Raw genomic sequence first — 25,881 nt, 5'->3', positions numbered from 1 at the left:
CACAGTATGACTCCACAGAGAGAAACACCACACAGCAGGTAGGTAAGAAAATATCTAAATGATGTCTACAGTGAAGGACATGTTGGTTAAACTGAAATCCTGTCAAGTTTGCAGCAGTTGTATTGAACACTTGATGCATTTATCTTGGATTTACAAGTGAATTGTATATTAACCAGGACTGAATCAAATATTGAGTCCAAATTTATATTTTCTGAAAAAGGCGTTGAACAAATGATGTATGTTGTTCTGGCCTTCACTGATGAAATTCACAAAGTCATCCCAAAACTGTCGTACCGAAAAAAAATTACTTCCGCTTCCTGACCTCAAACTCTAAATAAATAGTCTGTCGTGATCAATAACCTAAAATCAAATATGAAATTGCAGAAGTGAATCTGTTTTAGACTGAATCACTGGGCATAAACACAAAGGTCGGACAGACCAATAAGTAACAATTATCACTGATCAATTTAATCATTGTGGGAATATTGTCAATCATTATGCAGTTTTCTTAATATTTGAGGATGCAGCTAAAAATTACCAATCGGTTCTTTTCACATTAACAGACAATTAATGCAACAAGACAACCCGTCCTGATCTTTTCTTTGTTTTTATTCCAACATGTGATAAGTAATAATATCAGAAAAGATCATGTTCTGGCTGACTTATCTTGATATTTCTTCTTTTCCATACTGTTCAACCCTACAGACACTAAAACATAATTATCTTTAACACTTCTCTTTACTTTTGTCACCATTTCCCATTCTAGAATATATTGTATTTTTGAGTTTTAGCATTTCAGATGTTTCTTTGCTCATTCAAACACAAACCAGACGGTTCCTTTGAAAGCAAACTTTGAATTGATTCTTCAAACTTCCAGGATTTATTTAGCAAAACTCAAATCTTGCATTTTACACACTGAGGAACTAAATGAGCCTCATTGCATTTCAAGCATCTGTCCAAATTAAAGCATGAAAACAGTTCCTTTGAATTGCACACTGTCTTAAAATGAGAGAAATGCTTGTAAATGGAACAAGAAAACCAGAGCTTGTCTCTTGACTGTAAAATATTTGTCCAGATAATACTGTCCCACAAATCCGGTTTAAGTAGACTCTACCATGTGTTGCTGAAATGAGTAATGAGCCTTGCAACAGCTGTAAAACGAACCAAAAAGTACACTGAACCCGATCTGATATTTTCTCTAATTGTATACATACACATCAAAACCATCTATCCAACTATGTGTCAATAAAAAAAAAAAACTGAAAGCCAAAAAATAAAACTAATGAAAAGTACATCCTCTTCACAGTGTAGTCACAACCTCGAAGAATAAGAGGGCAAACGGCCCACCTTTGCTCACCGAGTTGAAAAATATACCACACAGGAAGACGCTTTGATTAACACGTCCTGACAACCAATATTTATGTCTCCGCATTGCTTCGACATAAAATGCTTCACTGACATTTCCAGCACTTAAAACAAAATAAAAACAATCAGGAAACGAACTTGTCCCGAGCTGGTGAAGTGGAATCCTTGACGATCGAACGAGTACAGGAAACAAATCCAGGCTGACAGAGTCTCTGTTTCTCCTCTGCAGAGCATTTTGACAAACCTTCCTCCTTCTCGTCCTGCAGGTCTGAGTTAGCAGGTGGGCTGCCCACTCCTCTGGGAGAGGTCTGACCACGCGTGTCCTCTGGCTGGAGACACAGCTTGGAGGATTTCTGTGAATCAAACATGGGGCTGAGTTTGTCTGGGGAGGGGACGTGGGTTTAGTTTGTCGGGGCAAAGATCTCTCAGTCGGTGGAGAAGAGGTCTCCAGCTGAGGGGAGCGGGGCCAGACCCCCAGTCACGTTGGGCAGGAGCGAAAGGTCGGGGAGACTCTGGATGTGGGACTTGAGCTCCTTCCTCACCTGGGTCACCCTCGCCAGTTTCTGCTTGTACTCCTGCAGAAGACGAGATGAAACAACTCAAGTCTGAGCTGAATATTACACTCACTGATAAACTGTTGTAAAGAAATTTCTGAAATCTGGAAATATAAGTAGTTAGATTCCTAGATTCCTATTGTCTCACAAACAAATAGGCCTTATGGTATTTTTTTTTACATTGAATTCAAATGTGTTATTAGATTTTGTTTTTAGATTCTGTTGTTAAACTTGAAATATTACCAAACTTACTTCTAAAATGTATGAGTATACGAGGGTGGATCAATAGGTTCTGACACTGCTGCTCTTAAGTGCACACAATGAGCAGCACCGTGACATGCATGGAGCAGGAGGAAGGTATAACCCTAATGAGTAAATGTTACAAATTTCATTGCCGGATCAAAATCAGTTCCTGAGTTACGCATATTGTTGATGTGTGCTTGCTGCTCAAGGTTCAGGTGCATAAAACATCACAGATGCATCAAGACCACTGCTCACAAAAGCATGTGTACCTCAGGTACGGATGATGATCAGGCAACAAAATTTGTAACACTTATCAGGGGTATACCTTCCTGGAATCACTGCAACGTGAACATGCAACGGCAGCAGTCTCAGAACTTATCGATCCACCCTTGTATGATTTTTGTGGCCTCAGGAACATCCCTCTTTAGTGTCTGCCAACATAGAGGGTCTGTTATCTCTGAAAGTGGATGCACTCAAAGTGTCCCAGAAAAACTGTGCTGACTATGGTAAGTAGGTCAAAGATGAACGGAAGTCTGTCTAGTAAACTGTGTTGGACCTTAACAACATGATTCCTTGTGTTTCTTGCCCTTTCTGACCTCTGAGCAAAGATGTCAACGTGTTACAAGACATCAGAATTCTCAACTGGTTGAGCCTCAGGACCCACATTTCTCCTCAGACATTTTCAATCTCTCGAATTTCACAAAAACATTGTGTAATGCACACTACCTTAATACACTGTTAAACATATGGAATTTTTTTTATTTTTTTTCTAAAAAGGGAACAACACAGCAAATAGAGGTAAAATCCCAAATAAATAGACAAGCAGACTTAACTAATGTTTACAATGCTCCAATTAAAACTAACTACTGATGTGACGACATTAGTTTTGGTCTTAACTGTCATGACGATGCTGGCAGCATATGGCCACTGCACAAGCGCTGCATCATGGTAAACGCATTTCCTTCAAAATAAAAGCGCAGCTGAAGTTCTGCACACTTCAAAATATAAGTTTGACTTTTTCCCCCTCAACTTGGTAATTATGGCCAAAAATACTAAATATACAAAACAGACCTAAACTGTTACAAATAAAGTGACTTAACACTCATCATCAATAGCTCAAGTAGAGTTCACGGAGATCTTTGTTGTATGCTGCTGTCTACTGTGTTTGTGTATGTGCTGCTTACCTCTAGTTTCTTTTCTCTCTCCATGAGTGCCTCCTTCTGGCTGCTGATGTATTCAGAGAGCATACGAGCCAGCTGCCGGCGGTCCTCCAGCTCCGCAGCCAGTCGCCCGTTGTACTCGGCCAGCAGCAAACAGGCTTCATCCACCGTTTTGGACAGCTTGTCTGCTGCCTCCTTGTCTAGATTGGAGACAGAGGGGCTTGTTAAGGTCACAGAATATCATTTAGTGTATTACTGTACATGGAGTATTATATATTGTATATTTATTTCTTGACCATCAGAATATTTTGTCCTGTATTGTTCAGCATGAATTGTTCACAATTTGTCGGATCCTTACAATGATCTGAACAACATGCACATTTTCACATCATGTACAATATATAACAGTATGATTTAGAGTAACATCTGATTTCAACAGTTGTTTACATTTTATTTTTTATCACCGTGAACTTGGTTTATTTTTTTCACAGCTCATTTCACTCTAAGAGGAATTTTTAGATATAACAATTTATAAAATTTAGGAGCACCTTGCTTTTACGAGAAATAAAATTAGGCCGTGACAAATCCAGGCTGATATCTATATTACATATAACAAGAACAATTAAATTGGACCAAGCTGAGCTGCCAGGTCAGACCTGTGATCTTCTCCAGCAGGGAAACATCCTGGACTTCCTGCGGCAGTGAGGCGATCTTCTGACGAACAGCTGCGTCGCCTGATGCAGCGTTCTCCAAGTCCTGCAGGGCTTTCACGAGCTCCTCCGTCTGGAAGTGTGCGGGAGTGTGTTTCACAGGGATAAGAGGGAAAACGTTGATATGAGTCGAGGCGCGATGGACACAATGATCAGAGACAGAATGAACAGAATAAAATGGAAGACAGAGAAAAGTGAGGGGAAGAGGAAGAAAGATGGCAGCGCAAAGAGAAATGAGTAAAACCCGAAATTTTAACATGAACTTCATGTGACTGTTGGCATCCTCACCAGTTGAGTTGCGGAGGAGTCTGTGGTGTGAGGAGAGGCGTGGCTTCTGTAGTCGTCGTCATCATCATCTTCATCTTCCTGGATCTTCTGGTAGGTTCGTTTCACAGCCTTCTTTTCTTCTGCAGAGTAGAGTTTAAAGACCACAGAAGAGAAAAACAAGTTCAATTTCACTAAATGACGTAGTTCATCTTACATATTACACTAGATTAAATTATTTCTAATTGAACTTCATTTACATTTAGGTTATTTTGAAAAAATAATTCAAAATGTGCCACTTTGTCAATAAAATGATAATTTAACAGCCATCTTTCAGCCTTGTTTAAATTACGTCATCAACATTTCAATTCCGCCTCCAGGAAAAGTGACACATTTCATATTATACTTAAATATGCAAACTCACACCACTACAGGTTTTACATGGGGTTGACAGATCAATACCTACAATATAGACATTCTGACAGACTGATATTTGCATCAATAGGATCAATACCAAAAAGGAATGGATTCATTTCCAGTTGGATCACGTTTTGGAGACATGAACCCTGAGGTCTGAGCTGCATCACCTCAACAGTGCAGGGGTCAGCATTTGTTATATTCCTTAAAAAGCTGACTCACCACATGCATGTGATAAAGTAATAAACGGAGTAAAATAGTACAAAGAAATGCCTCACGTTTGGCTAATTCTTCAGTAATAATTAACATATATTTCAGCTGTGTACAGCAGCCAAAAAATGACCAGTGTTGTACATTTACGTTAACGTGTGGCTACAAGGTTGCGTATCAGCCGTCTCACCTGAAGGCCTGGGACTGTTCGAGTCTTCGATGGCCAGTTTGAGCTGCTGGATGAAGTCGCTTCTGTAGAGGTTTCTCTCCTTCCAGATGTTCAGCAGCCGCTCCATGTGCTTTTTACAGTTCTCGTCTCCGTCACTGCAGGACCGTGTGGATCATTAAGGAACACATTGCAAACATTTTTGGGGGCTGAAAGTGATTTCACACGAGTTGGGTTGTGCTAATGTACAAACTATAATAGGTCACAATCAAAGGGATTAATGGCTTTAAAATATCCCCCCAATTAGTAGATTTCTTTCTAGAAAACAGGAAGCAAAAAAATACAACAAAAAAAAGGCCAGCTGTAGAAGACACTTTCTGTTGGACTGTATTTACACTTGTATTCATAAGTTTGGGCACCCCCAAGAAAACTGCATATTTGTTCATATTTGATGTAAGAATACAACAAAAAGAAAGCAAAATACTGACCCAACCTTAATAGTTTAATATCTATAACTGAATACTTCACTAAAAGCTTCTGGCTGTAAGCGTGGCACCAATCTACACTCACACACTCATTGCGCAGCTGTCGGAAAGGAAAGAGTGGTGGCGTTAAAATCTACCTGGCAACATGGGAGCAGGCATCGACGAGCACCGACTCAAAGTCTTTGGTGAACTCAGGTCCTTTCTTCTTGCTGTTCTGGATGACATCGTTAGCCAGATACAGGAACGTCAGCTTCCTGGTGGTTTTAGCTGGAAGACACACAGAAAATATATCTCACATTTCACTGTGACCACTGCGTTATCAATCTGTCAACACATGCAAACTATTTACCTATAAAGTTTGATTCATGCTCTTATTCTGCCTGATTTTCTTCATCATGTCCGTCTACTTTGATCTTCCATATTTCTGTTTTGTTTTTGTAGTAACAGTGGTGTGACAGGTGTGTTGAGAGCAAGTCATGCCCCTTTTAAAAAAAAAAAAACCATCATGTTTCCTGAATGTACTGAATGCTGATGAATTCAAGACCTCTGACTTGTATTCAAAATTGGTGATCTCGGATTTGTTTTGTCACTCAAGTACAACGAAGGAAAAATTGGCAATTCAGTTTGACCATTGTGGTGATTTGTTTTACGTTCTGCCGTCTGTGGTCTCCAAATCATCATCAGTGGATTTCACTCAGTCACAACAACATGGTGAACCTAAAAATAAGCTGAAGCTCGTTGATTGAGGGACTGACACGAAACACTTGACACTTCTCTTCATTGTTAGAATATTGTTCTAAAATTAAGTCTCGCGGTCCAAGCAGTGCGCTGTTTCACATAAATTAAAAAAAAACAAGAACATAAAATTCAACTCAACAACCAAAACAAAAATGATAACGTATATTTCATCCAACATTACAAATACCAAGAAGTGGCCTTTTCTGTAACATCCAGTGTTTCATCTACACAGGAACTCTTTTTTTTTCAAGAGTTCAGTGGAGTCTGTGGGACTCTGAATCTTAGGTTTGATGGCACAAGCAAACATGAGAGGGGTCAGACGTAATGGAGAGAACATCCTTCTAGTGTATGCAGCTTGAAAACAGAGATAACTGTACAGCATAACACTTTGGATTATAGACAGGAAAAGACTTTGACAGGATGTTTGTTTGCTCCTCAGTGTCCTAAGAAAACATGTCATCTCTACACATTGTGGACTTTTTTTTTATTTGTGATGGGCTTGTTCTTGGCAGAAAAATGTAACCTGTGGATGGTGTGAGGTAAACATTGGAGGCTCAGCAAGAAAAGATGAGCTCTTCTTCACAATCAGGTATTCAGCTCATCACCAGCGGCTGACACGATCAACTTCAGCTTTGCCAGGAACCAGGAACTCAAGTTTCACAGCAGGAAACCTACAACTCACAAACAAAATGCCGCGGTGATCTCTCACCTTTCTTCAGCTCTCTGTGCCAGACTCTGACGATGAGGCCGGAGTGTTTGCGGTGGTGGATGATCCACAGAGACAGAGTCTGGACGCTCTGCTGCGAGCTGCTCAGCTCCGACAGCTTCTTCTCCAGGGCCGACTCGGAGAAGGACGACATGCCGGCGGGTGATGGTGCGTTTCCCCTGCGACCGGATCGACTCTGATCCGCTCTAAAGCGACTGAGCTCCGAGATATTTTAAACAAACTCGCGCTGTCATCAAAACTGAAGTTGGGAGTCGCTAACTTGCAGACATCAAGCAGGCTCCCGCCGCCCGCTCCTCCACACACCGTGATCCCAGAGTTAAGGCACCTCCGCGCTCAACAAACGACCAGATATGCTGGAGAAGGCTGCAGAGAGAGGGCTCCTTGAGCAGCAGCTGTTTCTTCACTGTGTGTGGTGTTTGTTTACAGCAGCAGCTAACGGCAGCTAGCCGAGCTGAGCAGCCGTCTGCAGAGCAGTGCAGCCCCGAGCTACTCTGCGCTTTAACCCGAGTTTAAATGCAATGAGCCGATGTAATATTCCGGTTTCACACGTCTCAGCGCGCCTATGAGCGAAACAAAACCGAGAAGGACTAACGGAGAAACTCACACTTCGGCTTTGGTCGCCTAACTCATCAAAAAGATTTCTTCGAAAAAATGGCAGCTTGCACTTTCACCTCGACATGTGCGTCGCACAGTAGTGACGCAAGCAGAGCGGGGCCTCATCCTCTTTATCCCGGGGTGAACATTAGAAACCCACCACGGTGTGCCGGCATAGACTGTATATATATATAATATATATAATATAATGTATATTATATTATATAATATATTATATATATATAATATATATATTATACATATATAATATATATATAATATATATCTACATGTCGGCTACAAAACCTCCCCTGTAATATGAATGCTGAGTGCAGTGTTAGAATCTAAGTGCATCTACTCAAGTACTGCTCCTAAGTATAAATTCAAGGTAATTTTTCCATTTTTAAAAACGTAACCATACAATCAAAATATAAGAAAAAAACGTGCGTGATTGTAAGACAAAGATTAAAACAAACAAACAAAAAACACAATTGAAAGCCAAACAATAAATAATACAATATAGACTTAATTAAAAGCTAAGCTAAAAAGGTACATCTTAAGTTTCATTTTAAAAATGTCCACAGAAGTGGGGTCCCTCAGATCCTCATAGAGGATAGATAGACTATTCCACAGAGGATAAAAACACACTCCCAAATACGTTTTCGTAGAGATTCTTGAAATAAGCAGGAGGCCTGAATGGCGGATCTGAGGGATCTGTCAGGCACATATCTTAAAAGCAAGTCGGAGAGATAGGCTGGTGTCAGGCTGTGCAATAATTTAAACATTTTACAACTAATGGTAACCATTGCAATGACTTTTAAAATAAGGGAAGTATGTTCTCTCGGTTTGGTCTCGAGCTGCTGCGCTCTAAGAGGCCGGCAGCTTCTACTTCACTTTTACTCCACTTCTACTCCTCTTCTACTCCACTTTTACTCCACTTTTACTCCCCTAAATTTCTCTGGCAAATAGTTTTCTTTTTGTGATGATTTATGGCTGAAGCTTCATCAACAGATGAACAGATGTTAAGCAACCAGGAAACACAAAATTGACTGAATCTAGTTCTGGAGAAAAAAATAGCCATTAAACTCTTTGTATATTGTACATAAATGAAACGGGTTTTTTCTGTTGTTTTTGTATGATTTAAGTTTGGCATTAAATAGTTCACTACTGCATAGTTTTTATTATTATCATGTATTACCCTGTTATACATAAGAAAGCTCTTAATCTGACAGTAGGCAGACAGTAGGGGGTCAGTCTTTTATAAACCTATTACCTATTACCCAGTTTTTATTCTTTTGAAAAGCTTGATGCAAATATTTTCACTCAAATCTTTCATTTACATGACCATTTGCCTCCATAATACTGTGGTTGACAAAATGCACAATTTGCTGTCAAAACAATGGGTTTGAGATCTGGACACAGGTGAGCATCAGGCAAATCTCATGTCAGTACAGCAGGTGTATTTAACAAAATGAAGCTCAAATATCAACCAAAATGCAAATGCAGTCCCACCTGTACAAACCTTTTTCATGATAGACTTTAACTTGTTTAAGCAGGAAAATAAAGGTGAAACTAATGACACTAACTAATGAAGGTTTTGTTGAGCCTGGACTGACACCTGATGATGCCGCCTCGCTGCAGGGTCCTTTAAATGAGATAGTCAAAAAGATAGTCATAAAGCCGACATTATTGTATGATTATTCAAGTATACTTCAGCAAAAATTTAGTATTTGTACAATTTTACTTTTGTAAATTATGTAAAGCAAAACCAAAGTTTTCACTCAAACAGTTTTGTTTATAAAACCTTTTTTCTTGTGTATTTGACTGCAGTGCAGTAATAGTAGCAGATTTGAAGGGAGATACTCTCTGAATAGATCATTAAAGTCACCACAAGTTAAGAACTGGAAACTTGTATTTCAAAATGTCAGTTTAGCCAACTGCTGTTTCTTAAAAAACAAATGCTTGACAAAAATTTCTCAAATTCAACTACACAAAAAGTGAGATCTGACAGCCGTAAGAAAATGTTTTCTATTCAATTATTAATGATCTGCTCTTTTTTGCCCATAAACTTCAAATTCTTTCTGTTTGTTCACATGGGCTACCTGACTTTGTTAATTCATCGTCTTCAGGTGGAAAATGTCCTTTTAAAAAGGTATTTAATTATGTATGTAAATTACAACATCATTCACAAGAGAGAATATTTGCCCTGTTGAAGGTCTAAAGACAAAATCTTATGATTGATTTTTGACTTGTGTTGGATCTATGTGTGCAGAGATGTTCTTCCTCCAGATTTGTTATTGGTTCATAACCTTTGTGCACCTTGGTAGTGTGTCGTGAGAGTGACGGTCTCTTCAAAAGTAAAAACCAGAGATACCTGTCAAAAAGGACAGCACTGAAATCATCGGTGGTGAATTCTCAAGTTTGTACCGAGACACACAAAAAACAACCAAGATTGCTGTTTTGAAAATCCTTAAAAACGGATTTCAATTAGAAAAGAATTAGAAACAAACTCACACATAGACCTGCCCTGAGCCACAGTCTGTTAGTGCGTCAAACATTAATGTAAAGTCCACCAGTCTGCCTTTCCATGGCCTATTACATTTATGCAACTCATTTTAATGGGAGGGAAACTCTACAGTCACACAAACAAATTCCATATGTAAAGAAGCTTCACTCAACCAATATTCCCCACAAAGATGCAAAATCCTTCCCTCTGTCAGTCCATACTTTCAAAAACAGTCCGTGATCTGCTTTCACAAGCCACACTGAGCTTCCCCAGCAGGTGTGTTTGACCTGGAGGTGAAGATTGAGATGTCTGCTGCTGTGTTTCTTTCCTTCAGCTGCCTGCTGCTGCAGTTAGCTGATGGGCAGCTAGATTACACCTCTCAGGGACAGGGGATGCAGTTGCGGGGTGACTTCTCCATCACTGGACTTTTTCCTCTCCACGACACTGACGGATCAAGTGATGGTTTCCCTGCTTTGGTTCCATGCAATGAGTGAGTTTTAGTGTTTTAGGGGACAGCAAACTTCTATTTAATCATCAAATGCATGTCAGTAGTAACCTGCTTCTAAAATGTTGTCATGTTGTTTGTTTTTATCATATTACTTTTTAAATGTCACCTTTTCCAGAGGTACAAACAACAAACATGGATTTCACCTGATGCAAGCCATGAGATTTGCTGTGGAAGAAATCAACAACAGCACCGGACCACAGTCTCTGTTACCGGGCGTGAAGCTCGGCTACCAGCTGTATGACATCTGCTCGGTCCCAGCTAGTATCCTGGCCACACTGGACGTGCTGGTGCAGCAGCATGAGGATCCATCAACGCCTCGGGCAGAGGGAGACGCAGATTTAAACTCCAACAGAGGTCAGAAAGAAGTGGCTGTGATTGGGCCGGACAGCAGCAGCAAAAGTTTCACCCCGGCCTCTTTACTGGGAGCCTATCTTATACCACAGGTAAGATATTAAAACTTTGATCATGTCCTTGATATACAAATTCTACACGGCATTTTAAGGCATAAATAAATGACTGCATCATCCCTTACATCCTAATTGCTCCTTGCAGATCTCTTACGCAGCATCAAATGAAATGCTAAGCAACAAGTACCTCTATCCGGCCTTCTTCCGCACCATCCCCAGCGACAAGAACCAGGTAGCAGCTATGATCCAGCTTCTGGTGCGTTTCAACTGGACCTGGATTGCTCTCCTTGGCAGTGACAACTCCTACGGACTGCAGGGCATGCTGAGCCTGTCCCAGGAAGCTCCACACCACGGCATCTGCATCGCCTACCAAGGAGTCATCCCTTCGTTCACACCTGACAAAGTCCAGACCATGAGGAACATGGTGGAGAGCATACAGTCGACCCAAGTCAACACCATTGTGGTGTTTTCCAGCAAGTCAAAACTCAGAAACTTCTTCCCATTTGTCATTGAGCGGAACATAACAGAGAAGGTGTGGATTGGGACGGAGGACTGGTCGATGGCGACTCCTGTATCAGGGATACCTGGGATGTCATCCATCGGCACCGTGCTCGGCGTGTCAATCAAATATGCAGCCATTTCTGGTTTTGAGGAGTTTGAGAAACAGGTGGTTGAAGCTTCGATGCAGCACACAGAGGAAGGGTCTAATGTTACCGTGAGCCCAGGCGAGGACTGTCTGCAAAGCATAGACCTGTACAGCCTCGCCAGGAACAATTTCTCTCTGGAGAAATATGACATCACCTCCTCCTTCAATGTGTATAAGGCGGTGTATGCTGTTGCTCATGCTCTGCACCAGGCACTTGGATGTGATGCTGGAGAGTGCCCAAAGAGAAGCGTGTATCCATGGGAGGTGAGCTGACGCAAACATTAGTAGGTGTATAACCCACTTTTGTCAGGCACTGATATTTCCTTTCTCCTCTCCACCTCAGCTTCTTCAGTGGCTCAAGCAGGTGCGATTCTCTCTGGACAACATGTCCGTGTACTTCGATGTGAACGGTGACCCGCCCGCAAGTTATGATATCATTTCCTGGGTTTGGAGGGGGACCGAGTGGTCTCTCAGAGTGGTGGGCTCCTTCACGCCAGACCCCGTTACGCTCACAGTGGATGCTGATCAAATTGAGTGGCACGGCAAAAGAAGTTCAACGACAGTGAGGCCAATGTGGTGCATTTTTAAGTACAGTATATTAGAGTTTATCCTCATCTCTTTTTAGTGGAAAGATGGTGACATTGTAAAATCATAAACATCTCATTTCTTTTAGAGATCCCTGAATTTCTTCATCTGCCTTTTGAGTGTATTGTGGGAAAAAATAATCCCAGATTAATAAATAAGAAGAAATTACAACTCAAAATGTGCATGTATGAATTTTCCAGGAGACTATGTCTTATTAAAATCCTTTGCAGTCATATATTGTTAATCTGTATATACTCCAATAATTTCCCTGTAACTGCTCTAATTTTAGAAGCAAGGACTGGCTTACTCCTGATAATGCTGGGTAAATTGTGAAGACTGACTCCCATTGCTTTGACCACAAACGTCCCACCCAATTGAATGAATTTAAACCTTTAATTTTCTTCTTTAAAAAAATGTCAAAAAGTCATAAGATGACTGATTTGATGCTGTTTAAAGGTGTTTTTGTACGTGACTGACCAAGACGCACAACACAGAGGCAGTTGTTACGTAAACAGAAAGCTTAAAAAAAATATTTGATAACTAAAACCAAGCTGATGAATACAATAACAAGGAAACACAAAGTCAAAAAAAATTCAACAAGCTGACAAAAACAATACTAGACAACTAACAGAAGTCCAGAAAAACCCAAATCTTGTCTCCAAGCAACACGACTTAAGATGAAGACTTGAGGTAAAGACTTTACACGAGGACTTTGCATGAAGGTTTTGACTTTACAAACCAACAACTTAGATTTATTCCGACTGACAGAATGGCTGCAGGTGAGCAGATTGAGGAACTGGCAGCAGGTGAGGCAGGCGTGGCAGGAATGAGACCTGACAAAGAGAGAGACAGAAACTGGGGACCTCTGGTGGGTGGGGGGAGCGATACAGGGAACAAACTGAAAGGCAGAAGACCAAAACCATGGTATCTAATTATTTTGTCTGCTATACTCAGGTCTTCTTTTGCAAACAAGATCTTGACCTAATTAAGATTACCTTATTAAATAAAGGTTGTTTACAGTTTTTCTTTCTCTTTCTTTCCAACCCTGCTGGTGTTCAGGTGCCGCTGTCCATCTGCTCTCCACCCTGCCCAAAAGGGCACAAAAAGATGCTGACGGGGCAACACACATGCTGCTTCGACTGCCAGGCCTGTCCTGCTGCCACATTCCTCAATAAAAGTGGTAAATAAAAACACAGAAAAAAAGAGACTGAACATCAGAAAAATTTTCAGACAAAAAAAAAATAGAGAGGACAGGAAGGTGTTTCTTAAATCAGATGTTGGCTTCATGTATGAGAGTGATAAATTAATCTCTACAGGATGTAATCTCATAAATAAGATAACACATTGAACAGGTTGCAGAAAATGTTATCAGTTTACTATACAATCCAGTTCAACAAAGGAGAGATTATTGTAGTGAATAACAATTTGTCAAAGAAATGACAGTTTGAGTGATTCATTTTGGCTATTACATTCTGGCGATAAAAGGCCGCTTCATAGAATCATGTCCTAAATAGATGAGGAGATAGGACAGGATATCCAGAGCCTAGAGGCTGGAGGTGGTGGAGCACAAATAATTGTTTTTTATTTGAGTATTGCCAAACCACTTAAAGACAGGACCTAAAAATGTAACAGTTCCCACATGGATGTCGGCATTATCAGTGTTCCTGATGAGTAAAAGTATAGTATGTCTAAGCATGTTATGACGGTTTCTGTAAAGTGAAAAAGCAAATGAAAACATACTAATATCCAAAAACAACATCTGAGTGCAAGACAGAGAAGACATGTTCCAGTTCAAAAGTTGGGAGGAGGTCAGAACAGGGGGAAGTTCATCAGGTGATTATAAAGTCTTGTGTTCTGTCATTATTTTCTTCCTCCTGAAACATGAAAGTTACATCTGAAAGTTGCCAGTGTGAGTAAAATGATCTGGACTGCAACACAGCGTTGTTATCAGTTGTAGTGTGTGAGGTTGACCAGCAGGGGACACTGACTCCTCATGTTCTGATGCTGGAGTCAAACAGCCTCAAGAATCCTTTTCTGAAAGGGGTCATTTTGCCAAAGAAAGCACTTCCAACTAACGCTGCTGTGTGACTTTAATATTTAATCTTAGGATGTCAAATTTGAGATAAATCACACATTAGCATTTACATTCCAGATTTTGTCCAAGTGGCATTTATTTCTTTGACATTACTCTTCCTCAGAGCCCACAATATGCCAGCCGTGCCCTCTGGAGCAGTGGGCCCTCCCAAACAGCGAGCAGTGTCTGAACAGGACTGTTCTGCTGCTGGCCTGGGACGCCCCCCTCTCCATAGCCCTGCTCTTCTTTTTGGCCGCCTGTCTTCTCATGACCTCCAGCTCTGCACTAATCCTCCTGCTCAACCTGAACACGCCCGTGGCCAAGTCTGCCGGGGGACGCACCTGCCTCCTGATGCTGGCAGCCCTGACTGCCGCGGCCGTGAGCTCTTTGTGCCATTTTGGCCAGCCGTCCCCTCTGGCCTGCATCCTCAAGCAGCCTCTATTCATCTTCAGCTTCACTGTGTGCCTGGCCTGCATCACTGTGCGCTCCCTTCAGGTCATCTGCATTTTTAAATTTGCATCCAAGCTGCCGCCGGCCTACGACAAGTGGGCCAAAAAACGGGGGCCAGAGTTCACCATTTTTCTGGTGTCTGCCATCATCGTGCTCATCTCTGTGCTCCGCGTGGCCCTCAACCCTCCGTGGCCTTCCCAGGACTTTGACTTTTACAAGGACAGCATCGTGCTGGAGTGCAGCAACACCCTCTCCCCCGGCGCAGTCCTGGAGCTTGCTTATGTATCACTGCTCAGCGTCCTCTGCTTCTCCTTCAGTTACATGGGCAAAGACCTGCCAGCCAACTACAACGAGGCCAAGTGTGTCACCTTCAGCCTCATGGTGTATATGATCTCCTGGATGAGCTTCTTCACCCTCTACCTCATCAGCAGAGGCCCGTTCACCATGGCAGCGCAAGTGTTTGCCACCCTCTTCAGCGTTCTGGCCTTTCTCGGAGGATACTTCCTTCCCAAAATATATATCATTGTCATGAGGCCGCAGATGAACACAACTGCACATTTCCAGAACTGTATTCAAATGTACACCATGACCAAGTGATGAAGTGTGTAATAAATTCAGTAGATGAAGTGTATCTACAAGTAACGTAGGTAAAATAATGGTTAAGATTTACACTATGTTTATTGTGTGCATACAAATAAAGTTTGTTTCTCTTTTCACACGACCTACGCCAGGAAGGTCAAAGGTCACACCCACCTACAACTGTAGCGCTGAGAGACACTTATAATCCTTTACAATCCAGATTCTGGCAGACACCAAAATTAATAAACTTTATCTTTAAGTCTGTGTACGTACATTTGTGGAATACATTTGAAATGCATGTGTTGTTTTGTTGTTTGCTCTCACACCTCCTGTCTAATGCTAATGGATGAAATACCATATTTCTGAAAACAGGTCAAGAACATTGTGATGTCATTCCATTTGCTTCTGAAAAGGTTTTAAAAAAAAGAGTTCGAAGAAAACCTCATTTATCTCCTAAAAGATGTTGGAAGGAAAAAAAATGGATTTATCTTTTGTTGTTTCTATTGTGACATTTTAAGGTTTTACAGATGTTGGCTTGTGCTGTAAAAACAAGTAATATGATAATTCCAAGGATTCAATAACAAGTGACCAAACTGCAGCATGAAGTAACATCTCATTGCATATCAAATGAATGCAGAATCGGTTCGTCGTGTGTGTGTGGCAGGGGCACATATACACACACACACACACACACACACACACACACACACACACACACACACACACACACACACACACACACACACACACACACACACACACACACACACACACACACACACACACACACTGCTGCTGCTGGCTGTTGTTTGAGAGGAGAGATGAAAAGGCCTTTTGTGGCTGGGAGGTCAGCGCTATTGACCAGTAGATGTGTGAGTAGAGTCCGAGCTTGGCTTTCCCACAGTCTCCCTGTCCACTCACAGACTAATACCCTCGGTCAACAATCGGAGTGTGCCATGGGTGAACAAGCAGGAGCTCTATTGTCAGACCACAAAGGACCAGAGCAAGGTGCTGGCGGGAAACTTTCAGGAGTTTTAGTCCACATTTTATTTAGGAAATATAATATTCATTATCACGCAACATTTAAAAGTTGGAGCAGAGTCTTCTCTCTTTCTTGGACTCCAAAGCTTTCCACATCAACGGTGGTCAAACCTCCACCCAAATTACCACTTTAGGAGACCAAAGATGTCCCAATATACAAAGAACACATGTCTTTCTCTTTTCTTTCTCCAAATCCAACAAATCATTAAAGTCGCACAAACAGCAGCAGAGTCAAAGTGGAATTTGATCATAAATGTCCTCATATTCTTGAGAATATGTAAAAGTGTCTTATACAGAATTAAATTTAATTTCAGATGAGTGATACAATTTTTGAAAATTTTAGATTCTAATGTGTAAAAATGTGAAATGTCCAAATTACTGTAGTGAATTGGAAGACATGGCTTGGTTTCACACAAGCAATTGGAATCTACAATAACATGCCTCCTTTCAGACCTTTTCCCTGGATGCCACTGATGCATTTAATCCTGTTTAATTATTCCCTGGGTGCCTATCAGAAGCTTCTGCCTCTGTCCCCTGAGTGACTGGAGAGGGAGATAAGCAGCAGCTCCTGATAAGAGGACGACAGCACATCATTTTCACTCTGATATATATTTATTGGGAATGTTTTTATCTCCACTCGTCAGCCTGTGATTGCTTCACCTCACAGTTATTGATGTGTCTCCTATTGATGCAAGCCCCTGCCCTGCCTGAGTCACATGGCTTTGTTATGCTAATGCCGTACTATAAAATGAAGAGCAGCTCCTTCACAGACATCAGAGCAGACAGTGTCATCCTGAAGAAGCTGCCCACTTCACCTGCAAAGACATGGCCCCCTTCTCCACCAGCTCTTCCTCTGTCCACCACACCAAGACCTGTGAGAGAGACAACATCAAAGTGAGTACTGCGGGGTTTTTTAGACACAGGGTCATATTTTATGTGTTCTGTCAACATTAATCATGAGCTCACTTGTCTGTCTCCTCTTCCTCAGCTGAGAAAACCTGTTGTGGAGAAGAAGCGCAGAGATCGCATCAACAGCTGCATCGAGCAGCTCAAACTCATTCTGGAGAAAGAGTTTCACAAGCAGGAGCCCAACTCCAACAAGCTGGAGAAAGCCGACATCCTGGAGATGACCGTGAGCTTCCTGAGGCAGCAGCTGCAGTCAGGCCTCTGTCACACCGACTACACACAGGGCTACTCTCACTGCTGGAGGGACTCTGTGCAATTCCTCTCCAGCACAGAGGCCTCTGTCACTCCTCTGGAGGGCCTCCAGCAGCAGGACCAGAGGCTCCATCAGCCCCAGAGAGCCAGCAGCTCCACCCTCAGGCCCACCACACTGCAGGACAGCAGCAGCAGCAGAGGCCCAGTGTGGAGGCCTTGGTAGAGACTCTTGTCACACAGACACTCTGAGACCTGAGGGGACCTGCGCTCTCCCTCACTATGTAGGAAATATATTTCCAGCCTGCTAGTTCATGGTGTTACTGAGGGTTTTTAGTGTTTCATCATATTGATGAGAAGATAGGCATTCTAACCTCTTAAGCACATCTCCTCTCAGTGTTCATGCCTCACAGTGAGGTGATTATCAGTGTTTGGTTTCTTTACGTAGATGAAGGAAGTAAAGTTAAACTTGTTCTACAGTGTAACGTTTATGTCACATTATGTCTGAAACCACAGTGGTTCACTGAGCTTGTCTGTTGTGACTTATTGACCTTTAATAAAGGAACAAAGTATTTAACAAAATGAAAGGGAGCCGCTGCACTGTCAATCGTTTGTGTACTTTGTGTATAACTTTCTGGTGGACTGTATTGTAAGTAAATGCTGTGTGTTGAAAATGATAAAGAAAATGTTTACCACAAGTTAAATTCGGATGTTAATAAAATATACTTTCTTTTCTTAAAATTTTGTGGAGATGTATTAATTGTGAATACAGTTTTTATTCAATCCAAAAAAACAACATGACTTAGGATGACTTGCTTTAAGGTTATGGTTAGTAATATTTACGGTTATATCGCTAAGAAATGACTAAGCAAGAAAATGATTGAAGAACAGGTGCGTGTGTGATCAAAATTCATATTGTCATATTAATCTACAGATTCCAACAGATGTAAACCTCTGTTTAGTTTGAAGGCCTTTCACATTACTTGTGCTTTAATGTGTCTTTCTATCTTCTTGGAAGGAGCTCTAGATAACAGAATTCAGATTGATGTTTTCTTCTTTCCTAATCAAAGAAGGGAAATGTCTATATTAGGATTTAAAAAAAAAAAAATCAAGACACAACTTTTAATTGCAGTATTATGTGGGTTTAAAACATCTTGATATCTGTTGCCTCTAGGACCAAACGTTACAAGATCTTCTCCAAAAGCAAAAAAGTTCAGGATAGATTTTTCCTGGATTTTGGGGGCCAATGCTGATACAAATATTAGAGATTTTAAAAAATTCTGTTTCTGATAATTACCTAATATCAATATTCAGGCCAACAGTGCACTGAAAACACAAAACTTCTCTGAGCATCATTAGAGCATTTTGCTCTGTTCAAAAACAGTTTTGAAATCTGCACATATTGACCAGAATATATAGATACTAATATACCTGTGTAGGAAAATATCCGCCAATTTAATCGGCCAACAGATGTGTCAAACAGGCTCTAATGTAAATCTGCCAAAATTTCAGAGACATTTTCTAATTTTTTTGCAACAGTACTTACACCAGGCTCATTTACTACATGAAATAATAAACATCAACAATCAGGTTTTTTTTTTCAATGATTGTGTCTTTTTATTTTTAATTGTCATACAAATGTTAGAATTCTGTAAAAATAGCCTAAATGTGATAGCAAAACAGAAATATCAACAACCCATCACAAAATGCGCGCACACACACACACACACACACACACACACACACACACACACACACACACACACACACACACACACACACACACACACACACACACACACACACACACACACACACACATACATCACCATCATCATCATCCTCACATATACAATTTGGCATAGATAATTCAAAAGAGAAGAGAAATATTCTCAGCAGCAGCTGTCAGTCAAACACAGTATGGCAGATATTATACTGCAACATCAAGCAGTCCAAAGATGAACTCCACTGGAGTAAACAATCACTTCACAAGATCTGACAAAACTATGCAAAAGGAAAAGCAAACATCAGAGTCAAAGGAGGACAATCTTCAAATAAATGAGAGCCTTCGCTTTTACTTGTCCATCAATGTGATGAGACAATAAGGAAACCCACCATGAACTAGCAGACTGGAAATATATTTCCTACATAGTGAGGGAGAGCGCAGGTCCCCTCAGGTCTCAGAGTGTCTGTGTGACAGAGTCTCTACCAAGGCCTCCACACTGGGCCTCTGCTGCTGCTGCTGTCCTGCAGTGTGGTGGGCCTGAGGGTGGAGCTGCTGGCTCTCTGGGGCTGATGGAGCCTCTGGTCCTGCTGCTGGAGGCCCTCCAGAGGAGTGACAGAGGCCTCTGTGCTGGAGAGGAATTGCACGGAGTCCCTCCAGCAGTGAGAGTAGCCCTGTGTGTAGTCGGTGTGACAGAGGCCTGACTGCAGCTGCTGCCTCAGGAAGCTCACGGTCATCTCCAGGATGTCGGCTTTCTCCAGCTTGGAGTTGGGCTCCTGCTTGTGAAACTCTTTCTCCAGAATGAGTTTGAGCTGCTCGATGCAGCTGTTGATGCGATCTCTGCGCTTCTTCTCCACAACAGGTTTTCTCAGCTGAGGAAGAGGAGACAGACAAGTGAGCTCATGATTCAAGACATTTGAACTGATGTGTAATCCATAAGAGAATCTCCTGTAGTACTCACTTTGATGTTGTCTCGCTCAGAGATCCTGATGTGGTGAATAGAGGAGTAGGTGGAGCAGGGAGCCATGTCTGCACAGGTGAAGTGAACTGCTTCTTCTGGACAACAGTGTAAGCTCTGATGTCTCTAGAGGAGATGCCTCTCATTTTATACTGAGACATTAGCATAACAAAGGCATGTGGCTCAGGCAGGGTTGGGGTTCCCACACTCTGACCAGTGGGACTCCCAGCACAACAATGGAGGGCATGTCAATAACTCAGAGAGCATGTATCTGTGCCTGGCGTGTTTCCCAAGATAAGCAACAGGTAATTAACACTTTATCAAGCAGACATCTGAGAATTTATCATAGGCTGATGGTCAGAATTGGATTTTTTTAGATGCATAATATCTCCCATTGGGGGGTAACTGCAATTAAAGACCAAATGCTTTGCAGCAATAAAACAGTATAAGCTGAGCTCTCATTGTCTCTTCAAAGAAAGCTTCATTTCCTCAAAAAGCACTTTGCTACTCAGACAGGAGCATTTATACACGTCAAAATGTTGTTCTCAGAGGAGTACATGACTCAGCAGTCTTGGTCACAGGCTCTTAACAGCCGTAACATGCAGTGAAATCTTTGATGCCAGGCAGTGACCATGAATGTACATTCAATAAATGTACCAGGCTAGGTCCATATATACGTATGGATAAAAAAATGATAGTCTACATTAAACACACTTTGGAAAGAGACTAAGGGGAAAGGACTGGGTAAGCAGTCATTAACATCACATTGTGATATCAGCTGGCTGCAGGTGAAACATGTCGTTTTCCACCTGTTGCTTATCTATCTATCTATCTATCTATCTATCTATCTATCTATCTATCTATCTATCTATCTATCTATCTATCTATCTATCTATCTATCTATCTATCTATCTATCTATCTATCTATCTATCTATCTATCTATCTATCTATCTATCTATCTATCTATCTATCTATCTATCTATCTATCTATCTATCTATCTATCTATCTATCTACCTACCTACCTACCTACCTACCTACCTACCTACCTACCTACCTACCTACCTACCTACCTACCTACCTACCTACCTACCTACCTACCTACCTACCTACCTACCTACCTACCTACCTACCTACCTACCTACCTACCTACCTACCTACCTACCTACCTACCTACCTACCTACCTACCTACCTATCTATCTATCTATCTATCTATCTATCTATCTATCTATCTATCTATCTATCTATCTATCTATCTATCTATCTATCCATCTATCCATCTATGAATCTGTCTGTCTGTCTGTCTGATTTCTGCAGGCCTACATGAAGGAAAACTGACAGGTATTATACGTACATTTCTAAAATTGTACTATCCAACTCCTATTCATACCCAGAGCACATGATGATATGAAAGACAACTATAATAACGTGCATACCTCTCGGAGAGTCGGTTGGCAAAAAGATAAATTTTACTTCAAACTATTGGATATTAGATTATTTTGTATTCCATGAGTTTATATACAAGTTAGTCAAGGAGTTCTGCTGAGAAACTGTAGGCAGCCTTTAATCGCAAGTTCTTGTCTTATTTCCCCCAAGGGTCTGCAGACCCTGTTGTAAATGAACTGTGTCAAATTAGTGTCAAGTTAATGGCATTATGAGGGGGCTGGCAGTGTGCCTCTGAGGGCCTCCATCACTGGCCGGCCCCAGATGTGAAGCTGGCCTTGTGGGCGCAGTGTGAGTAGTCCTGTCTCCCCAGTTTCCCACCAGCCCCCAACATCAGCGTAAATGAGCTACAAAAGCCATGCCGCTCCTCCATGCTCCATTGGGAATGTTAATTGATCTTTTGTTGCAGCACAAACAGAAACTCTGTGTGCTGGTCCATGTGGGAAAAATCAAGTCTACTGGCTTCATTGCTTGGCACAGGGCAGTCTGCACGGCTGGAATCAGTGTTGACTCTTTTAATTTAAGTTTTCAGCCACAAATCTACTGCGGTGAAAGAAGTACTTAAAGTTTGAATTAGGTAGTAATGCAACAGAAAATACAACTGTTACTTAAGCAAAGGTAAAGAAGAAAGCAGAGAATTCAGATGGTGGCAACATTTTGACCCCAAAATAAAAGTTTAAGCTGTAAATGGTGCACAAAAGTGCAAACTGAGAGGAATGGAGCATTAAGGTATTCATGTACAACAGGTATGTAAAACCCGGTAGTAGGAAATCAGTTTAATAATCACATGCTCCTTTATTGACATAATAATCATTTATCCACAGGTTTGTTACCTGTGGACGTTTTGGTAGTGTGTTCAAAGTCATTATAATCACCCTGACGAATATTTATCATCACCAATTTTTGACCTCTTTCTCATAGTTTATATGTTTAGTACATATCTCCTCTATCTCTCCTCATTTATGTCTCCGCACTCCTGTCATCACTGAAACATTTACTGTCACTCTGTCGCATCCTTGCTCGGCTTTGTTATCTGCCCTCGTCATTGTTGACATGTTTGTGTGAATTTGTGCCTCCTCTGAAAGTTAGTGTGCACTACGCGGCTGCTGGGGGTCTTTGTCCACAAGTGTGTGGGAAGACGAGTTTCCCTCCCACCAGCCGCCTGAGAGCTCTGAAATCCTGCCATAAAGTATCGGCCTTCGCTCAGACCTGCGGCGGCGCAGAGCTGCTTCCCGTCAGCCATCTCTCTGTGAGTGTGGTATCTCCCGTTTCCCACACTCTGCGCCTATTCACTGGCCCCGAGATGGGAACAATAGAAGTGTGTCTTGTTACACATCACATTAGCTACGGTGTTTGATCTCCTGTTGAAGGGGGAGGCGAGGCAGCTTCAGCCAGACCATCTGGCCTGGCAAACTAGAGCCTGAGAAAGTCCCAGGCATGCCACTTTCTCCACAACTTCTGTGCCCACAAACAGTAGTGAAAGACTTTTGTGGCACTTGAGACATAATTCAAGCAGGAGACAACATACCACGACCACCACAACAGAAAGTGGAAAGTGGGTGTGTGACTTGCAGGGGTGTCTGCATAGTCAGTTTTTCTTTTTTTTTTTTTAAACACCTGTTCACCAACAGGGTCAGATGAAATGTTAATGATCCCTGTGGGAAAAAATGGATCAAGAAAAAAAAAAAAAAAAAAACCTTACTGGGAATGAGACACGAAAATTACCTGCAGTTACATCAAATATTTCCTGAAGTTATGATTATATTTCTGAACATACAGGTGCTACAAACACAAACATATATTTACAACCATTAAGAGTTATAATATAAAGCCAAACACTGAATGTACAGTAACCACTATTCAGCACCATTACACCTGCGCACAGGTTTTATTACTGCCTGCATTTTGTTACCAGAATAAACATTTGTGTTCTTCTTTGCAGAATTCCACCAAAGAATAAACAATCTTGTACATTTAGTCACTGTTACTCTTTAAATGATGGAAACATGTTTTTAATTGGAGTAATACAGCCAGTCTCTGTTGTGTTTTAAATGTATTTTCTCCATTTCTTTTTTCTTTGCAACTATTAGAGCAGTAGAGGGCTAAATGATAACTATGTGAACAGGCAGAGGCAGCTATACCGATCTGACAAATGGGTAAATATTTACGCAAACAGACCTCTGCAGTCACTCTGCACCACTGCTCCCTTGAGCAAGGCACAATAGTAAAGCCGTTGTCAGTTTGGTACTCTCTGGTATGACTGGATTTAAGTGTGTAGTCTTTAATGGGATGACTTTGAGCAAAACACAAACTCCAGCAGCTCATCTCTGAACTTGAAGTCATTAATTATTCATTATTGCATTTAGTCGGTTCGAATGTGAATATTAATTCATAAAAACACGTGAAATTTGTCCTCTGCAGTTTTCTGCAAAAAAAGGTAAGAAGACCACTGTTATGTTTGCAAAACTTCATGAGAAATTTTCCATTTATTGTTTCAAATGTTTAAGGGCAAACTTCTCAAGGAAGCAACACAACAGATTCTTTTCGTAAAGATTCACATCAGTATAAAAGACCTTTATAAAAGGTATTCATTTGAAGATGAAAAACATCTATTAGGAACATCACAAGGTGACAGGTAACAGCTTCAATATCAGTAGTAACACTCCTTCACACTTTGGCCAAATAATGGTTACAAAAAGTCATCAAAGTGTAAAGAATAATCATAATAAGATTTACAGTAGAGGCGGATCCATAGGATCAAGTTATGGCTCGTTTCTGATGCATCATCAGCAATCTGATGAAATATATCAGTCAGTGATACTCAGTATCAAAGACAGAAAGTAAACACATGAATCATGTCTCAGACAGATTTAAACCAACGTGGTTAATATAATTCAATGACTTTGGAAAACAAAAAAAAGTTCTGCGTTGTTTTCCCCACAGGAACAGTGAACAGGTCACAGAGTAAGCACTCTAATTGATCGATACACATGGTGTACATATTCAGTAAAACCTGAATCCTTTCAGTCCTTCAGGAACTTTGGCACATTGTGCCAATTTCACACAAGTAAAACACTTAACGATTTAAAATCTCCTGCCAAAGCAAAAGGTAACAGACTTCAGTGAGTCTTCAACTTTCTGTCCATGACGTTCACAGACGTAGTTCTTTCTCTGAGTGAGGGGGACTCCATCCTACCAGGGCCTCCACAGAGCACAGCTGGCCTGGCTTACACCCTTTCTGCTGACCTGATGGACTGGAGAGCCAGGAGGGGAGAGGTTGCTGGGACTGTGACTGGTCCTGCTGGGCGACTGCAGGCCCTGGAAGTGGCTGAGCAGCAGCCTGTGGGCCTGAGTCTGAACCTCGCAGTGGGACAGGAAGCTGACGGCCTCCTGCACACAGTGCGAGTAACCATCGCTGGCCGTCATCAGCCCAGATGTCAAGGTGGCCTGATGCTGCTGCTGCTGCCAGGCTCTCAGATAGACCACGGCCATCTCCAGGATGTCAGCCTTCTCCTGCTTGGAGTCGGGCTGCTGCCTGAGAAACTCGGGACCTAGCAGGGACTTCAGCTGTTCGATGCTGGTGTTGATGCGGTCTCTGCGCAGTTTCTCCACCATTGGCTTTCTCAGCTGAAAAAAAGGAAAAAAAGAAACATTTAGTCCTCTTGAACATTGTTTTTTTTTAATTATTATTTTGCATCACAACATAATTGAAGATAGTTATGTGACTTGACAGATAAAGTGTTTACCTTATGAGCAGGGGTCAGGTGTTCCTTGCTTGCTTGTCCAAAAACAGTGGGTGCCATTGCTGTAGAGTCAGAGCGCTCCTGCTCACTTCGAAGAGCCAGTTGAGTCTGAGCTGCCTTGTCCTCTGCCTCAGCGCTGTATTTATACACCCAAATCTCCATATGAATGTGTGAGTCTTAGGCTTGTTGGAGTTTCTCACAGTCCCCGGGCCAATGAGAGTGCTGGGAAGGGCTTTGAGGAACGCAGGGCTGCCACATGCTCAATGAAGTGTTTATAGCTGTGGGGACAATGAGTGTGTCTCCGGGGAGCAGGTGGAGGAATAGACTGCGAGAGAAAGAGCCTGGGGTGGAGTGGGTAGGGAGGGAGAGGGAGAGAGGGAGGGTGTAGCTGGGAGACTGACCTAGTGCTTGTGCTGATATGGGAAAGTGG

At 41.7% G+C, this 25,881-nt stretch overlaps 4 protein-coding genes and 1 pseudogene across 4 annotated transcripts; 2 read left to right on the top strand and 3 right to left on the bottom strand.

Annotated features, from left to right (window-relative positions):
* Positions 1-998: 998 nt before the first annotated feature.
* Positions 999-7,697, bottom strand: rprd1b (regulation of nuclear pre-mRNA domain containing 1B). Its single transcript, XM_069723411.1, has 7 exons — positions 7,022-7,697; positions 5,712-5,841; positions 5,114-5,247; positions 4,321-4,439; positions 3,979-4,105; positions 3,347-3,522; positions 999-1,940 (listed from the first exon to the last, which is right to left on the bottom strand). Exons 1-7 carry the CDS (start codon positions 7,170-7,172, stop codon positions 1,791-1,793), a joined length of 987 nt encoding a protein of 328 aa, XP_069579512.1. The 5' UTR covers positions 7,173-7,697; the 3' UTR covers positions 999-1,790.
* Positions 7,698-10,444: 2,747 nt separating this feature from the next.
* On the top strand, positions 10,445-15,613 carry tas1r1 (taste receptor, type 1, member 1). The gene is made up of 6 exons (XM_069723417.1): positions 10,445-10,629; positions 10,763-11,090; positions 11,200-11,964; positions 12,044-12,262; positions 13,345-13,465; positions 14,484-15,613. The coding sequence occupies exons 1-6, from the start codon at positions 10,445-10,447 to the stop codon at positions 15,404-15,406; spliced, it is 2,541 nt and encodes an 846-aa protein (XP_069579518.1). The 3' UTR covers positions 15,407-15,613.
* Positions 15,614-17,156: 1,543 nt separating this feature from the next.
* On the top strand, positions 17,157-17,810 carry LOC138635780 (transcription factor HES-5-like; annotated as a pseudogene).
* Positions 17,811-19,789: 1,979 nt separating this feature from the next.
* her12 (hairy-related 12) lies at positions 19,790-20,432 on the bottom strand. Its single transcript, XM_069723423.1, is given in 3 exon segments — positions 19,790-20,179; positions 20,269-20,378; positions 20,381-20,432. Coding segments are annotated over 3 exon segments (552 nt in total).
* Positions 20,433-23,477: 3,045 nt separating this feature from the next.
* Positions 23,478-25,552, bottom strand: LOC138635766 (transcription factor HES-5-like). The gene is made up of 2 exons (XM_069723412.1): positions 25,455-25,552; positions 23,478-25,335 (listed from the first exon to the last, which is right to left on the bottom strand). Exons 1-2 carry the CDS (start codon positions 25,509-25,511, stop codon positions 24,901-24,903), a joined length of 492 nt encoding a protein of 163 aa, XP_069579513.1. The 5' UTR covers positions 25,512-25,552; the 3' UTR covers positions 23,478-24,900.
* Positions 25,553-25,881: the final 329 nt, after the last annotated feature.

This window comes from Brachyistius frenatus, unplaced genomic scaffold, assembly GCF_029030835.1.
Source record: "Brachyistius frenatus isolate BFR_SWC_R1_liver_20210118 unplaced genomic scaffold, ASM2903083v1 Contig_327, whole genome shotgun sequence".
Taxonomy (NCBI): domain Eukaryota; kingdom Metazoa; phylum Chordata; class Actinopteri; family Embiotocidae; genus Brachyistius; species Brachyistius frenatus.
This window is presented reverse-complemented; position numbering and strand designations above follow the sequence as displayed.

What these genes read in the sequence shown, in the direction of transcription:
- rprd1b (XM_069723411.1), bottom strand. Translation starts at nt 7,172, where the DNA reads ATGTCGTCCTTCTCCGAGTCGGCCCTGGAGAAGAAGCTGTCGGAGCTG. An exon ending in GCACAGAGAGCTGAAGAAAG is followed by an intron (nt 5,842 to 7,021) that starts GTGAGAGATCAC and finishes TGTGTCTTCCAG; the next exon opens with CTAAAACCACCAGGAAGCTG. An exon ending in CCTGCTGGAGAAGATCACAG is followed by an intron (nt 3,523 to 3,978) that starts GTCTGACCTGGC and finishes TCTCCAATCTAG; the next exon opens with ACAAGGAGGCAGCAGACAAG.
- tas1r1 (XM_069723417.1), top strand. Translation starts at nt 10,445, where the DNA reads ATGTCTGCTGCTGTGTTTCTTTCCTTCAGCTGCCTGCTGCTGCAGTTA. An exon ending in GAGCCTATCTTATACCACAG is followed by an intron (nt 11,091 to 11,199) that starts GTAAGATATTAA and finishes TGCTCCTTGCAG; the next exon opens with ATCTCTTACGCAGCATCAAA. An exon ending in GCAAAAGAAGTTCAACGACA is followed by an intron (nt 12,263 to 13,344) that starts GTGAGGCCAATG and finishes GCTGGTGTTCAG; the next exon opens with GTGCCGCTGTCCATCTGCTC.
- LOC138635766 (XM_069723412.1), bottom strand. Translation starts at nt 25,511, where the DNA reads ATGGCACCCACTGTTTTTGGACAAGCAAGCAAGGAACACCTGACCCCT. An exon ending in ACCTGACCCCTGCTCATAAG is followed by an intron (nt 25,336 to 25,454) that starts GTAAACACTTTA and finishes CCTTTTTTTCAG; the next exon opens with CTGAGAAAGCCAATGGTGGA.